The 16130-nt window shown below is 36.8% G+C and overlaps 1 protein-coding gene across 1 annotated transcript; it reads right to left on the reverse strand.

Moving 5' to 3' along the window:
* Window positions 1–5584: 5584 nt before the first annotated feature.
* LOC113079164 (sorting nexin-33-like) lies at window positions 5585–15812 on the reverse strand. The gene is made up of 3 exons (XM_026251370.1): window positions 15257–15812; window positions 13615–15030; window positions 5585–6387 (listed from the first exon to the last, which is right to left on the reverse strand). Exons 2-3 carry the CDS (start codon window positions 15020–15022, stop codon window positions 6134–6136), a joined length of 1662 nt encoding a protein of 553 aa, XP_026107155.1. The 5' UTR covers window positions 15023–15030; window positions 15257–15812; the 3' UTR covers window positions 5585–6133.
* Between the last annotated feature and the right edge of the window lie 318 nt (window positions 15813–16130).

The following is a 16130-nucleotide window of genomic DNA, read 5'->3' on the forward strand; positions in this document are numbered from 1 at the left end:
TGGATTTGAGACTTTAGACTTTGAAACTTTACAGATCTTCTTTATGCACCAAGGGCGTGTAACACTCCAAAGAGAAAGGAAAAATTGAAATCGCATCACATGACCCCTTTAACTTTGTTCCTCTAGAATCTTCCGCTTTGAAACGTCAGTGCTCTTCTAAATCACAATTGCTGTTTTATGATCTTCTCTATAATCACTCTGCTCAACTTCTTAATTTCTTAAACGCTCAACCTCGTTGCTCTAGAAGTACTCTGCTCTATAACCTCGCTCATGAATCCCTCTGCTCTAGAACCTCTGTTATATGGCCACACATTTTTGCATGTATCAGCATTTCACTGCCGTATGATCTCACTGCATGTGATCCCACAGCTCAATCATTTCACTGCTCTAGAATCTTATTGTCCCATGATCTCACTGCTGAGGCATTAAAGTGGATGTGAATAGCGTGTGTAGCTGTGTGCACACCAGCATCTCTCTTAGTCCCTATGACAGATCTCTCCACAGGCATGTTTGGTTTTAATGTGTATGTTGTAGGAGGTGTCTTCATTCTCATGCAACCATCAAAAAATAGTGTTGAGGTCCTTTCAAAGCCCTTGTTTTCCACCAGTATTGTCCTTTATTCAATTCTGACTGGATTTGATTAACAGATGTTCGTGCCCTCATATGAGACATGAAAAAACTGAAAGAGACTGAGAAAATAGGACATTTTGAGTTTGTTGTTGAAGAAGATCTGAAGGCACAAAGGGAATGTAGGCTCAGTGTTCTGAGGAAGAGACTGTTGTCTTCTGGGAATGTTTGCTTGGCATTAAGTCAAGGGGCGGAGTCCCAGGAAAGTCACACAATTAGGGGGTGTGGTCCAAACATTTCCTCATCTTTCTCTCTCTCTCTCTAATCTGGTTTACACCCAATATTCTACATCTGCAGAGTTTGGTAACCGTCTGCTCCCCCTTTATAAAACATTATAAAGTCATGATGAATTATTCAAAATGGATTACGTTTATCAGAACATCTTCATCTTGACATAATCTTGATGTTTCTGCAGAATGAATATGTGATAAAGCACATTGTTGCATCGGCATCTTAAACTAAAATAGTGACTTTCTGACACGTTTGTGGATTAGATTAATAATGACTTTTTCCTATAGCATATGTTTTTATCCAAACCAATGACAAAAAGGATATTCTGTATATTTCCAAATTATTTGTTTCATATGTGAATACTAGCTATTGTAGCAAATTAGTTTAAAATAATTAATAATTAAATCATTCATAATTAATTATAATTATTCATCTCAGCTGCCAGAAGTAACTGTAGCAGAATTAATACTACAAATGACTAACCTGTTTCGTCCAGTGAACATTCAGTGTCATTTTATATCAACTCTAAGAATGGCCAGAGAATAACTTTCTTACAGTACTAATGCATTAGAGGAAAATAAGGAATCGTTTTAGGGACGTTGATCTTCAAGCAAAAGCAGAGAACTCATATGTATTGTGCACAAAGTTTTATTAACCAAGTCACAAATACATAACTAGTCTAAATATACACAATACATGGGCAAATGGAAACGTGAAAATGACTGGCTAAACCAAAGTGAAGCAGGGGAAGAGGAATGAACAGTTAAAAGACAGTTCTTCCAAGCTTGAAGAGTGACAAACTCAAAAAGTAATCAGAAAATAATCAAATGTAATCAGTAACATTGCTTTAATAAAGTAACTTATTACGTTTTAAATATAGGTAACTTGTAATCTGTAACCAATTACATTTCCAAAGGCACCTTCCCAGCACTGGTATTGGATCATCATTACATCACCGTGACAGCTTCTCTGTGTTCCTGCAGGCTGATTTTGAACAGTTCCTCTATAATTCCACCTTAAGAAGCCAAAAGACCTTTGGCCTATATCCAGTTGAATTCTTTTAAAAAGAGAGCGAGCTCTGGATGAAACATCAAGAGACTTTGAAGCCAGTATTTATGGATGTGTTCACTGAAGGGGTCACAGCCCCGGCTGAAGGGCTTTTGTGAGAGCAAACGTAGATTTGTTCAGAAAAGAAATCTTATAAATGCTCATAATTAACTTAACTTTAAGCTAATTACAATTGTAATATTAATCCAATTTAATCTCGTGAATCAGGAGTGGTATTATCTAATTCTTATCATCATTTCTAACCATTTTACCCCTGTTATATCAGCTGTTCATCTGCTCACAAGATGCCTGGCAGTTTCAGATCTGTCTTCATAAGGCTGTGACCTCCAGAGGAATCTTGTTCAGGTTAAGAATGTGTTTTTTATTATTATTATTTATTTTTTTAATGTGTTTTTACTTTTTCATTTTAGGGAATTTTGAAAACAAACACTGATGGAGATGTATTTGATTGCTTTCTTGTTAAGGAATAAAAATAATAATTTAAAAACTACATTTTATTTTATTTTTCATGACATACTTTATTTATTCAATATATGATTTTTAAAGTGATAAAATGCATAAGTACACTTTAAAGAGTGGCGACATGCAATTGTTACCTAAAAGAGCTATTTATAAACTGATTTAACCCATTATATATTTTGTATATTGTAAATTATTGTATTTAGGTGGATTCAGTTTTGTTTGAATAAAACTACTATATAGTATGTAACATGCATATAATGAATTTAAAGTTAATTATTTATGAGATATATAGAATTAAGATATACAAATGTAATTGATTTAATATAATAAAACAATATTTAATTGAAAATACACATATAAGATATATTGATTAATTATTCTTATATATTAATTATTATTCTAGCACAAATATAGCAAAACTTAGTGAGGTTTAATCATAACTCAAAATATTATATTAGATTTGTTGTTAAATTGTTTCAGTTCTTTGTATGTCAGTTTTATACTGTCTGTGATGTTCCTAATTTTTTATGAAAATACATTTCACATGTAAATGTTAAATATTTTATGTGCCCACATGTTCCCTAATGAGTTAACTAAAAGGCAATGTGGTATTTTTATCTGGTGATGTTGTCGGCATTGCTACTTCAGTGCCATTTTATTAACTGGTTCATAAAAGAATGCAATTACTCATAAATCTGTGCCAGCCAATAAAGTTTTAATTTTAAAAAAGGCCCCTAAAAATTCAGCCAATAAAGAAACTGAATGCATTTTGAGGTCTCTTTATTCAGATCCCCTGTTGGACACCAGAATGTGTATAAAGTGTCAACTCTACACATTAAAGAACTTCTACTGTCCTCCTTACAGTGAGTAAACACAGAGCAATGTGCTGGACGCAGCCTCACGCGTCCTAAAAAAGTCTGAAATCATCCGTGTGAGGTCTGCCGTTCCCCAAGAAATGTTTTGTCATTTTCCGCAGTTGTTGTTTTTAGTTGCTTGATATTTCAGCTCATTAAAACATATATTTCTCTCCGAATGTGTGGAATCCGTCTTCAGATGTGACATTGCCACTACAGAATGCAAAAAGATCATTAAGCAAATGTAATATTTGGATAAGTCATGGAAAACTGTCTTTGCTTTGTTATGAAAGCGTGAGGACCTCTGCTGTGTTTGACCTCAGCTGTATCCCAGAATGTGAGTGAAGTCACCAAGTGGACACACACAACCCTGACACACAGTCTGTTTATGATCCAAGGTTTTCCAGAGCATTGGAAGCAGGGGCTTTTTTGTTTATCTGCATTTTTTCCCATTTACAAGAAAATAAATGCCTTATGGGAACACTCAGCATTACTTTGACTGATTCGAAAACGATAAACAAACACTTTTTTGCAAAGCACAAGACCATACAGTTCTTAAAAATATTCTTCAGGTTGTTCATGTTAAAGTCAACATGAAATGCAGTTTGCAATGCATTCAAAACGCAACATATTTTGGGATATGTGTATGTTTATGTGTTTATCTTTTGAAAAATAGCATTTGTGTTTATTACGAGAGTAAACAAGTTTGATTTTGATTTCATGTTGACTGTTATTTATTGATACATTGTTTGAGACAAAGTCTATGGAAGCCTGTTTCCACCACAGAATAAAATTATTAAAAAGGGAATTGAGACTTTTTATACAAAACGTACAATTCTGAGCGGGAAAAAAAATATTTTGACATTTTCCTTAGAATTACAAGTTAAAAATTTAATTTAATTTCCCCCCCTATAATTATGTTTAAATCTCACAATTCTGACTTATTTGTTTCCATCCAAAAAAAAAAAAAAAAAAGCATTATCTCAACTTTTCTGAATTTGCTTTTTTCTAAGAAATGCAAGTTTATATAACTAACAACTGTGTGTTTATAACAAGTCAGAATTGAGAGATATAAATTCCGGATTGCATGAAAAAGTCTGAATTGTGAGATAAAAAGTCAGTTCGCTTTTTTAATGATCTTATTCCATTAAGGAAAATCTGCTCCACATGGGAAAAGAAAAACATCAGTAATCCTAAAAGTTTACATTTTGGTCCTCAGTTGACTAAGTGTGCAAACAGTTAACATCCAAGTTCATAATCTGAAACTTGAGAGGTTTTATAGTTAAACCAAAAGCATTGTGTAAAAAAATTAAATAAAATCACAACTCTTAACCACAAAGTCCATTTAGATTGCAGCCTTGAGATTTACACAAACCTCTGTACCCCTTAAACCTAGCGACTACAACTAAAAATAAAGCTTAATTCTAAGGAAATTACAACAAAACCCATTAACATAAGCTCAAAGTCCTCTCAAGTTTTTCCTGAGGGCACACAAAAAGGAGAGGAGGAGGATTAGAGCTCCCTTTTGCTTTAGAAACACCCTGAACAAACATTTAGGCTAAATGCTATTGCTAATACTGAAGTGTTTCCATCTGATATACAGAGTCTGTGGGTGGAGATTCTTGCCCAAGAATTCACAAAAACATGTTTTGTCTTAATAGCACTAGGATAAATTAGTACCGGACCACGAATGATGGTGCGGAAGAAGCCTGGTGTTATTCATCTGAATCATTGATGACTGTCATATGTATGACTGTCACATCTGATCACGGTATCACACCAGACCCGCATCTTCTTCTACCTGAAGGAGAGCTGGAACAACATTTTTTTTGATTAAACTTCCTGGAAGTGAGCAGAAGCCACATGAACCTGTTATGTGGGTTTATTTCTTGCTCCCCTACTCCAAGCAAATTTGTTTTAAAGCGTCAAATCATATTTTTGTTGTCATTGAAAGCGATATGTTGCACGAAACAACAAATCCAAACCAATCAGACAAAGTAATAAATGTAATATTAAGTTATTTTGATGGCAAAATGATGTTCTTGCTTAGAATTTCTGTCGTTTTTCAGTACTAATATCTAAACATTCTTGAATCAAGATGCATTTACCTGAGAAGCAAAAGTAGTTGTTTTCTAAAAAATATATCAAAAGTTATTGCTTAAAAAAATACATAATAATAATCTGTTGATGAGGCAAGAAAAAAAGTGGAATACTACTATTTTTCTTACCTTACTACCAGATTTTTTTTTTCTTGTTTTAGGCAAAAACTTTTTTTTTCCTCGTTTTCTTATGTCATTTTGCTTCTCAAGTGATTAGATATTTGTACTGAAAAAATAATGAATATTTTTTTTTTTTTTTGTGCTTTTGGACCAATGAGATTTCAGTGTGGGTGGAGCAACTCAACAAGCCATAAATAGAAAATGCAACATTCAGCATTTGAAACTTTTTTTGCATGTGCCTTAATAAGGCAGTATCACAATTAATAATTGTGTTTTTTGGCAAACTATTATGTAAACATCTTGCGTCACATGAGCAGACAGAGTCTGGTTAGCATCTGCACCTGCTAAAGCACAGGTAACGTCATTCGCACACTGACTCTGTAAGTATCGAATAAAAAAAATATGGAAAAAAAGTGTAACTTTGATCGATCAGATATTTAAATAAAATTCAAAATATGAAGATATGCATGAATAGTCTATCAAAGGCAACTGCATTGTTGGTTTCTGGGGTTAAAAGTGACATTTTTAAGTGCAGAAGCGAGAATGTCCTGTTCCTCTTGCAAAAAAATCCTGTCTGGAATTAGAAAATTCCAACTATGGGAGTAAAAAAAACCCTTGTGTATCTGTCCACAGATGTGTTGTATCTCCATTTCAGTCCAGAGGCAAATGGCTCTAGAGGTTATCGTACATGCGAAGGGTTCTCTCTAACTGCTGACCTACACGCTGGTAGAAGGCGATCTGTTGGCGGAGATATGCCTGCATCATCTCTTTAAAGTCCACCTCCCTGCGCTGGTGGAAGTGGTTCATCTCGGCCTGCAGGGCGAAACCCACAGTCCTGCAGCGTTTACGAATGCCATGCGCTTCCTCTTGGTCCATCTTCCCCTCATCGCTCATACGCTGAGACTCCTTCACCTTAGCAAAAGCACCTAAAACGGAGTGAAATAGAAAGACGTTTTAGAAATTTGAAAATATTGTAGCAATATGCACAAACCACTGGTCAAGAACTATCAATGACATTGAAGATAACTTTCTAAATAACTTATTAAATAACTTAATTTTTAGCAAACCCCTAAGCTTGTATTATTCAAAATTCAACGGATTTAATATTGATTAATTAATAATTATTACCTTTTTTATTATTATTTAACAACATTTTGCACTTAAGGAAACCTCTGAATAAGACTGATTAGGCAAACAGAAAGAATAAATAAATAAACCTTACTTATTAAATAATATTACATATAACCTTTTTAATATCATATTTTATCATTATAAAACATTTTAAATCGACCATATGAAGTTGCAGACAAATTTGTGGTTCCAAAGTACATATATATAAATACTATTTGTTAAATAATATTACATATTTTAAACAACATATTTTTATAATAATTAAAATGTAAAAAAAGAATACTGTATGATGTTGCAGACAAATTGTGGTTAAAATTTACACACAAACACACACATATATACACATATAATAAATTATATATATATATATATATATATATATATATATCCAATTATAATAAATAAATATTATGAATTCCAATATATTTTTGTATATATTTAACTTGTTGGATAATTATATGTACTATAAATTATGCAGTTTTTCCCAGTTATACAAAAATTATATATATAGTGCAAATATACATAAATATACAAAATTTTACACATATTTTAAGAATTACAAATACTGAATCTGATTAAATCTCTCTTTCTGCAACAACTTCTCTACATTACAAAGGCCAAACAAGACTCCAGTAATGGCTCAACAAATCTCTGATCTCATTTGTTAGATGAAAGTCCCTTTTGTCTCAGATTTGTTTGACGTTTCCAGTTTAACTGGTTCTAAGTGTTCATGTTCTGTTGCGAAAGAACACACCACTCACACACACTCATGAAAATCTAAGATCTGAATGGAGCCGCTGAGTCATACGACTCACAGAGAGATATATGAGTGAATCTGGAGACATGAACCAACAGATCCACTAAATCATCACATGCTGTGTCCATCAGCATCACAGAAGACAGATAGAAAGACAGAATATCAGAGACAGCGTGACGCATCCCAGCATGAATGGCTGATCAGAGATCAGTGTTTGACAATGCGTGTACACACCTGTAATCAGACACAGGAAGTCTGGCCCTGTGTTCTCTCAGTTCATTGCTTTATTTCCTTTCAGCTCACAGAATGACAGATTACAAATGAGTACAGTCAAATGAAAGCCTCTTGTTTGCATTCCCACACAGAGCATCTAAAATAAGACAAAATTGTCTCCCCATAAACAAGGTCATAGTTCGAATAGATATTTATTTTTGGAAATGATTCGTAACCACACTGAGTAAAATGGCCAGTTTCTACACATTTGCCCTAAGGCATGGAAACCCATTTCCAATTCATTAGAAAACAAATCATGTTTTGGTAAATTACAATTATAAGTAAAAATAATTGCAGAAATTATAACATACTAGGCTATATCAAAATTATGACATACAGGTTGAACGGTTCTACTTATAAAAAGTCATTTTTGTCACGATTTTGACTTTTTCTCATAAATAGGATGATTTAGTAAGGCCATTTCCAACACATGAGAAAAAATGCTTTAGTAAATCATAACTATGAGATAAAGAATATAAATTTTGACAAAGTTGAAATTGAGACACAAAGTCAAATTTGAAATAAAAAGATAAAAATTAGAAAATAGAAATTATGGCATACTGTCATAATTATGAGAACTGTTTTTCAAAACAGTTACTACCTATGCTCTGAATACCGGTGTAGTTCAGGCTGTCAGTTCAGTTCACCCAAATTGCTGGATACTGAATAGACGTTGGAGTATATTTGAGCTGTTACAAAGAGCAAAGAAAAAAAATCCAAGATGCATTCCTTTAACCTAGGGGACAATGAAATAATAGGGTGAATTTCTCATGACAGAGGGACAGGAACAAGCATCCAGCGGTACCAGGCACAACCCAGCATTGACCTCTACCACACATACTCTCTGATCGCTCAAGTTTACAGGACTGAATTCAACAAAGCCATGCTTAATATGGCATATTTATTATAAAATATCCAATTTTCAATCAAAATGCATGTTTATTTAAAGAGTTAGAAATGAAAAGACGACATGCTGCAAGCCTGATTCAAACCTGCGGCACTTGCACAAGCACTATCACAAGTCCAATCATTTAAATATGCTGATTTGAAAAACATTTGTATTATTATCAGTGTCCTGCATACATTTGTGTAGTTTAAAACATCTGGTTTTCCTCAGTTTGTTTGCAATGCTCAGCAAACAAAGGTTTGTAAGTGGGGTTAATTTGATGTACTAATGGACCGTAGACACGCTACACATTAACATTGACCATAAAACACTGGAATACCCTGTTGAAAAAAACAGCATATGCTAGTTAGGTATGTTTTGACGCTGGGATGCTGGTTTATGCTGGTCCTTTTGCTGGTTAATGATGGTCCTTTTGCTGGTTTATGCTGGTCTTTTGCTGGTTTATGCTGGGCCTTTTGCTGGTTTATGCTGGTCCCATGTTGGTTTATGATGGTCCTTTTGCTGGTTAATGATGGTCCTTTTGCTGGTTTATGCTGGTCTTTTGCTGGTTTATGCTGGGCCTTTTGCTGGTTTATGCTGGTCTTTTGCTGGTTTATGCTGGTCTTTTGCTGGTTTATGCTGGGCCTTTGCTGGTTTATGCTGGTCCCATGCTGGTTTATGCTGGTCCTTTTCCTGGTTTATGCTGGTCTTTTGCTGGTTTATGCTGGGCCTTTTGCTGGTTTATGCTGGTCTTTTGCTGGTTTATGCTGGTCCCATGCTGGTTTATGCTGGTCCTTTTGCTGGTCCCATGCTGGTTTATGCTGGTCCTTTTGCTGGTTTATGCTGGTCCCATGCTGGTTTATGCTGGTTTATGCTGATTTTTTGTTGGTTTATGGTGGTCCTTTTGCTGGTTTATGCTGGTCTTTTGCTGGTTTATGCTGGTCCTTTGCTGGTTTATGCTGGTCCTTTTGCTGGTTTATGCTGGTCTTTTGCTGGTTTATGCTGGTCCCTTGCTGGTTTATGCTGGTCTTTTGCTGGTTTATGCTGGTCCTTTGCTGGTTTATGCTGGTCCTTTTGCTGGTTTATGCTGGTCTTTTGCTGGTTTATGCTGGTCCCTTGCTGGTTTATGCTGGTCTTTTGCTGGTTTATGCTGGTCCTTTGCTGGTTTATGCTGGTCCTTTTGATGATTTATGCTGGGCCTTTGCTGGTTTATGCTGGTCTTTTGCTAGTTTATGCTGGTCCTTTTGCTGGTTTATGCTGGTCCCATGCTGATTTATGCTGGTCCTTTTGCTGGTTTATGCTGGTCTTTTGCTGGTTTATGCTGGTCCCTTGCTGGTTTATGCTGGTCTTTTGCTGGTTTATGCTGTTTTTTTTGTTGGTTTATGCTGGTCCTTTTGCTGGTTTATGCTGGTCATTTTGTTGGTTTATGCTGGTTCTATGCTGGTTTATGCTGGTCCTTTGCTGGTTTATGCTGGTCCCTTGCTAGTTTATGCTGGTCCTTTTGCTGGTTTATGCTGGTCTTTTGCTGCTTTATGCTGGTCCTTTGCTGGTTTATGCTGCTCCCTTGCTGGTTTATGCTGGTCTTTTGCTGGTTTATGCTTGTCCTTTGCTGGTTTATGCTGGTCCTTTTGATGATTTATGCTGGTCATGTGGTGGCAAAGGACCAGCATAAACCATCAAAGGACCAGCATCCCAGCGTCAAAACATACCTAACCAGCATATGCAGTTTTTTTTCAGCAGGGTATATTTACTTCCTCTTGTTCTGTACTTTCAATCAAGCAAAACTTAATTGTGTGTGTGCTACTGTCCTAACAGAGCCATTAAAAGAGGAACCTGAACATCCATAATCTGTCCGCACATCATTTCTGTGCTCAGTGACTGTTTACTTGTATCCCTATATAAACAGTAGTACATATGACTTCTGTTTACTCTGAGGGAATGTCTTGAGGTTTTCTAATGGAAAACATGCCAAATCCTAACTCCACTTGACACCTAAATGATTTTCCGGGGGTTTTTAAGTCAGTGCCTAATCAAAAGCCATAGTTTATTGATAGTCATAGGATTAACCAGTAAAATTGTGTATTTTTAAGAATATAACTACATTTCAAGCAATTTAAATGAAGCTAAATGGAGCTAAAAGTGAAAGTAAACATCCTGTAGTATTTAAGCAGGCTAACCAATTAGCATGCAAAACTAACATTCCCTACGTAGGTTACTTCAAGTAAACAAAAACCAATGTAGCTCTTAATATACCACAGACCACACATTTCCTAAATTAAACAAACCACCATCTGATCCCATAAACTAAATATACTTTAGGATAGCATGAGGCTAATTGCAGTAAGAAACAGGATCAGTGTATGATCTGAGCTTTCTCTCAGTGTTTGAGGTGAAATGAATGTTAATAGCACAACGAATAACTGACCTGAAGATGCAGAGCTGCATTTAATGTGTCTAACAGCACTGCCATGGACAAAAAGAGGAATTTTAGACTGGAAAAACAGACACGGCTCAATTTAGCCCAGAGCAAATTCTCAGACAAATTCTCAACAAACCATACCGGTGGGCCAAAAAGATCACACAACCACATTTCTCAAGCAAAACACTTTTACAGAAAAAGCATATTAGGTTAATATAGATATATGCTTTTTAAAATTCAAATTCTATACTTTCTAATGTGACACTTTACCTGCTGGGATGCCAAAGTGAACTTTATACATCTATTACACTTGAAAACTGATCTGATTATGGACAAATAAGTATAAATAAGTACAAAACATAAAAAATGTAAAGTTACAAAGAGCATTCAACGGGCAATTTAGCAATAGCATTACAGAAGTGAGACTTTAAAATCACACTGGATGCAATTAATTGAAATAGGTGCTCAAAAATGCTGTAGGATCATTTTTGAATGACATTTGGTTTGATATCTAATGCAATGCACTTAATTAATCTGTAAGTGTTTACATAGTAAATCAAGTCTAAGTTTCTCAGCTGCTATACAGTTATAGGACAAGTGTGAAGCGATTTCCCACCGTCCAGTATTTCTCTCCTGTTCATTCTCACATGCTTACACTTCCTGATTATTTAAGACACATGCGTGAAGTACAAAACTGGCTCAGTTCCTGCCAGCTAGCGATGAGAACCTCATAGAGGAATTCAAGGTCTTGCCCTGACATGTTATTTTTCTTTATTTCAAACCTAAAAGCAACAAGAATCTCTCCAAAAAATGCTCAACTATGATGTATGTGTGTGACTGTGTATTACTGGCAATAAAATCAGACCAACACCCACACAAGCCAAAGAGTTCATGACTACTGTACACGCAGAGCCCGAGGCCTGGAACACCTTTGGTTTTTTTCTTGTATTTTTCATTCTCTCCCTATTTGCTAAGGCGGGAGGTGTTTTCCATTAAAAGCCAAATTCATATCCCACTGCTTTTGGAGAACCTAAATATTTCTGTAGCCTTTAATTCGGGGAGTCGTGGGGTTCAAGCTGACTTCTGGACATCAGGTCAAGTGTCCTGTAGTCCCATGGTGGATCTGATTACATCTTTTTGGCTGGGATGTGAATGAATAACTTAAATTAGCCTTCATATTATTGTTTCATACAAACTATATAGTAGATTAACATGTTTCCATTCAATCAAATCTTGACTAAATTAAATTCCATCCCACATTATTTGCTAAATATTCTGTTTACACAATGAAATGTCACATTATAGACATTAGATGAATTAAGAATGCCATTTAATGTTGTTTTAAAGAACTTCCAATGTAGTAAACTCTGATTGACTTCTACTGTATAGGAGGCCTGTTATGCATACATTAGTTGCTATTAACAACTTAATTATTTAAAAACACCATTATCCATTGTACACTGAGATCCACTATGTCTGAACACGAACAGTAATCATGTTATAACCGTTATAGGGTGTGAAGATGAAACTGGAGAAATCATATTGGCCTGATTTCAACACACTCACACGTTAAATGTTTGCTTACGGTGGTTATTTGATTAGCTCAAACTTATTCTTCAACATAATGCTATGTCAACTACGCTAAAAAGTTTAAAATAATGATTTAAGAGCTGTGTAATCACTCATATTTAATTGAATTAAATCTATTCCAAATTATTACCTTTAATCTGGGGTCTGGTTTGTGCCTAGGTCATGTGACCAATCACGCCTTCAGCAAACTGAGTAATAAAGATAAAAAGCATTTCTGTTCTCTTCAGCAATCTACTGACCTCACCACATTGAACACATAACTGCACCTCTTTAACGAACCTGTTTAACAACAATAAAACCTCACACAGATTACAGCTTCTCAGATATCAGGGTTTCATTAAAGGTTCTGTAAGCATTGTAATACCTCACATAAAAGGCTGACAGATTTCACTCAAACAGGCGTCTTAAGAAATTACACCATCTCTATGAAGCCTTTTAGCCAATCAGAAGCCCTCTCTGCATGTCAATCAACTTGTCTTGCATTTTAAGTTTTTACTATGTGTCTTTGAAGGATGTGATTTTAGAGAAGACCAAAATTTCATCATGTGTCAGGATGTCCGCAAATGTTAAGTCTGATTAATTCTTAACATCATTATGACATTCCACAAAAGGATCCTTATAAAAGTGGAAGTTTGTCTGAGCCAAAATCGGATGAGGTTTAATGTCTTGGTCTTGATTGCACTGATTAATGACATTATTTCCCTCACTTCCTGTGATTTCGACTGAGAATGCAGAGGATGCTTCCTGTCAGGAGCAGAGCCAGGAATTTCTCTTTCTTAACTGCCAGTAAATGTCAAAACACATCACATTTTGGCTAAAAAGACTTTCTGAAAGTCAACTTTTGGAGTTATCTGACTTCATCATCAGCAAGATTTTATATATATATTTTTTCAGTTTAACTTTATTTTAAGCAATAAAAGTTTATTTTGATGCTTTTAGTTTTAGTTAACAAAAAAAAACAACCCTGCATTGGACCCCATTTACTTTTGTCGTATGACCGAAAACAAACCACATTTTTCATTTTTCAAAATATCTTTAGAGTTAAAAAAAGAAAGTCAGTTCTGAGTGAACTCTCCCTTAAACAAAATGAAGTTTACCTTTTTGCAGGTGGATGATGTCTGGAAAGTTGGACAGCAGGCCCTGGTACAGTGACAGTTTATCCAGCATGTGAAACAGGTCGTATTTAGGCTGCTCGGCGAACATCTCCCCGATGTTCTCGTAGGTGCGGCCTGTGTGCGAGATGGCATTACTCAGGGAGTCCGAGTTGTATGGAGGGTCCAGCAGGAACGACTGGCTGATGGACTGGAAGGCATTTCCCAGCCTCTGGAATTCCTTCCGGAAGCCTCCGAGGTGTTTGCGGACCAGCTCTGATGTGACGTGGGTCAGCTGCATCACACTGTCATCCATCTTTTTGGCGAACACCTTAAAGGAGTCAATGCGCTCCTCCACATCCTGAAGGTCCTGGTGCTCGTTGGGAATCTGGAAGGTGAGCATGAAGTGCGCTCCGACCATCTCGTCCTTTTCCGCTCGCCTCTTCCCGAGCTTCCACTGTTTGTCATCTGCACACATGAGGAAGTGTTCGAAACCCTCATACTGAGACAACACGGGGTGGCTGGTCATGTGGTCCATCCACAAAATAAGCCTCCTCTTCCTTTTCTCAATAAAGTCTTCCTCGAATCGTCCCGTGGCCTGCTTCTCGGGAAGGTGAGGAATGGAAATCACTGTGAATTTGTGCAGTAGTCTGTTGTAGAGCCAGTCAAACTGCTTGTAGCGGCGGTACACCGGCCTGCCATTGTGACTGGGGGTGACGCGGTACGAAATGTACGTCTTAATGCCTTTAAACTTCGTCTGTTTGGTGGGGTCTTCAACGGAACAAGTAAAGGGCTGAGGGTTCTCCTTCCACTGAGGCCCCCGGGGGCCCATTTCAATAGAGTAAGACTCTGCGATCTTTGCCATCATGGGAACGTCGCCAAGTATGAAGGCTTCCACACCTGACCGCACGAAGCTGGAGAATCGGTTCAAGTTCCTGCCCACCATGCTCCCCTTTCTATTGCTGGACATGCTGTCCTGGCGCTCCATATACGGCTTGGGCCGGTAGTGAACGTTGGGGTTGGAATATGGATTTTGGGAATGTCCATTGGCGCCAACACCTCTCCGAGGATCTTCATCCTCAACCACCGTCGAGGTTTCATCCCAGTCGTCCCAGTCGTCATCGTCATCACTCGGCAGGGTCATGGAAGGCGCATGGATGTACGATACATCTCTACCAGGAGAGCTTTCAGGTGAGCTGAGGGAATGATCCGTCAGGTTGGACCCGGATCGGTTCCGGATGATGTGAACGTACGAGGCGGGGAACAGGCCTCGTTCTCCTCGGCTGTTCTCACCCTGCAGCCAGCCGTCCACAGAGTTCTCGTCGAAAATCACCAGCTCCTCATTCTCCTGGATGTTGATCTCTTCCTTGTTCTCACTTTGGAAAGTGTAGAGGGCTTTGGCTCTCAGGGACATTTTTGTATCTTTTGCAAGCCAAATGCAAAAAAAAAAAAAAAAAGGCCCACAAAATAAGGTCCTTATCTCATATCAGACTGCAGAGATCAAATCTAACCAAAACAGGGCTGTTTGATAACTTAAAAGTTTGCTTATATGTTAATGTTATCATAGTACTTTGACAAAACTAGCAGTTTTGAGGCTGATGGTAAATAAATAAATAAAAATACATAAAGTATTTTTAAAGTTACTGACCACAAAGAAGACAACAGTAATCTTTTATTTCTCCCTGGGAATCAAGTCTTATATGTTGGAAGTCCACTGTCAGGTTGTTACTCTCCAACTTCCCTTAATTTATGCCGTTTCATTATTCCACAAAACTTCTCTTCATCCGCAAAAAATAAAAAAAATAAACCGATAAATCCACAAATCCCGTCCAGCAGAACCGAGACACCGGCAAACACATCCAGTTCAGTCTCTCATAATAACTATAAAATAGATTCAAGCATCATGCATGCTGCAAATATATTTAAAAACATAAACAAAAACATCTGTTTCGCAAATCAGGCTGAACTAAATTCCAGATGAAAAAATTATCCCAGAATCCCAGACAGAGAAGGGAAATAAACGCAGCCTTTGCATTCCGCAAACAAACGAATAAGAAGTAAGTTAGAGCTAAAGCATCTTTATCATCCACAGAGCCAGTTCAGATCGCCGTGTGCTCGTATTATTTCCTTCGAGGTGTGATTCAACATGCCCGTTAAGAGTTTTTCATAAAGCATTTCTTTACTTTGAGCACAAACGCAGTAACTCTTTCCATGACGCGACGATCGACGAACAATGAGAGCAGCGCAGTTCAGCGCGAGGTTCGCGTCGCGTCTGTGGCGCCGCTCGGCGGTCAAATAAACAACCCAAGTATCTGATGGAGTGCATTTAGTGTTCTAACCATGATATATATATATATATATATGACGGTGACATTGGGAAAAATAGTTTTGGACGGACATTCAAATGTCATGTGACTTATAAACAGCACATTAAGATCTGCCCTGTTAATTCCAATATATTGCTCTCTCTCTCTCTCACAAGGAAATGAGTAGAAATTCATTCTTGCCAGATGGCAACTCCA

The sequence above is a fragment of the Carassius auratus genome, unplaced genomic scaffold (assembly GCF_003368295.1).
Source record: "Carassius auratus strain Wakin unplaced genomic scaffold, ASM336829v1 scaf_tig00027245, whole genome shotgun sequence".
NCBI lineage: Eukaryota > Metazoa > Chordata > Actinopteri > Cypriniformes > Cyprinidae > Carassius > Carassius auratus.

What these genes read in the sequence shown, in the direction of transcription:
- LOC113079164 (XM_026251370.1), bottom strand. Translation starts at nt 15,022, where the DNA reads ATGTCCCTGAGAGCCAAAGCCCTCTACACTTTCCAAAGTGAGAACAAG. An exon ending in CATCATCCACCTGCAAAAAG is followed by an intron (nt 6,388 to 13,614) that starts GTAAACTTCATT and finishes ACTCCGTTTTAG; the next exon opens with GTGCTTTTGCTAAGGTGAAG.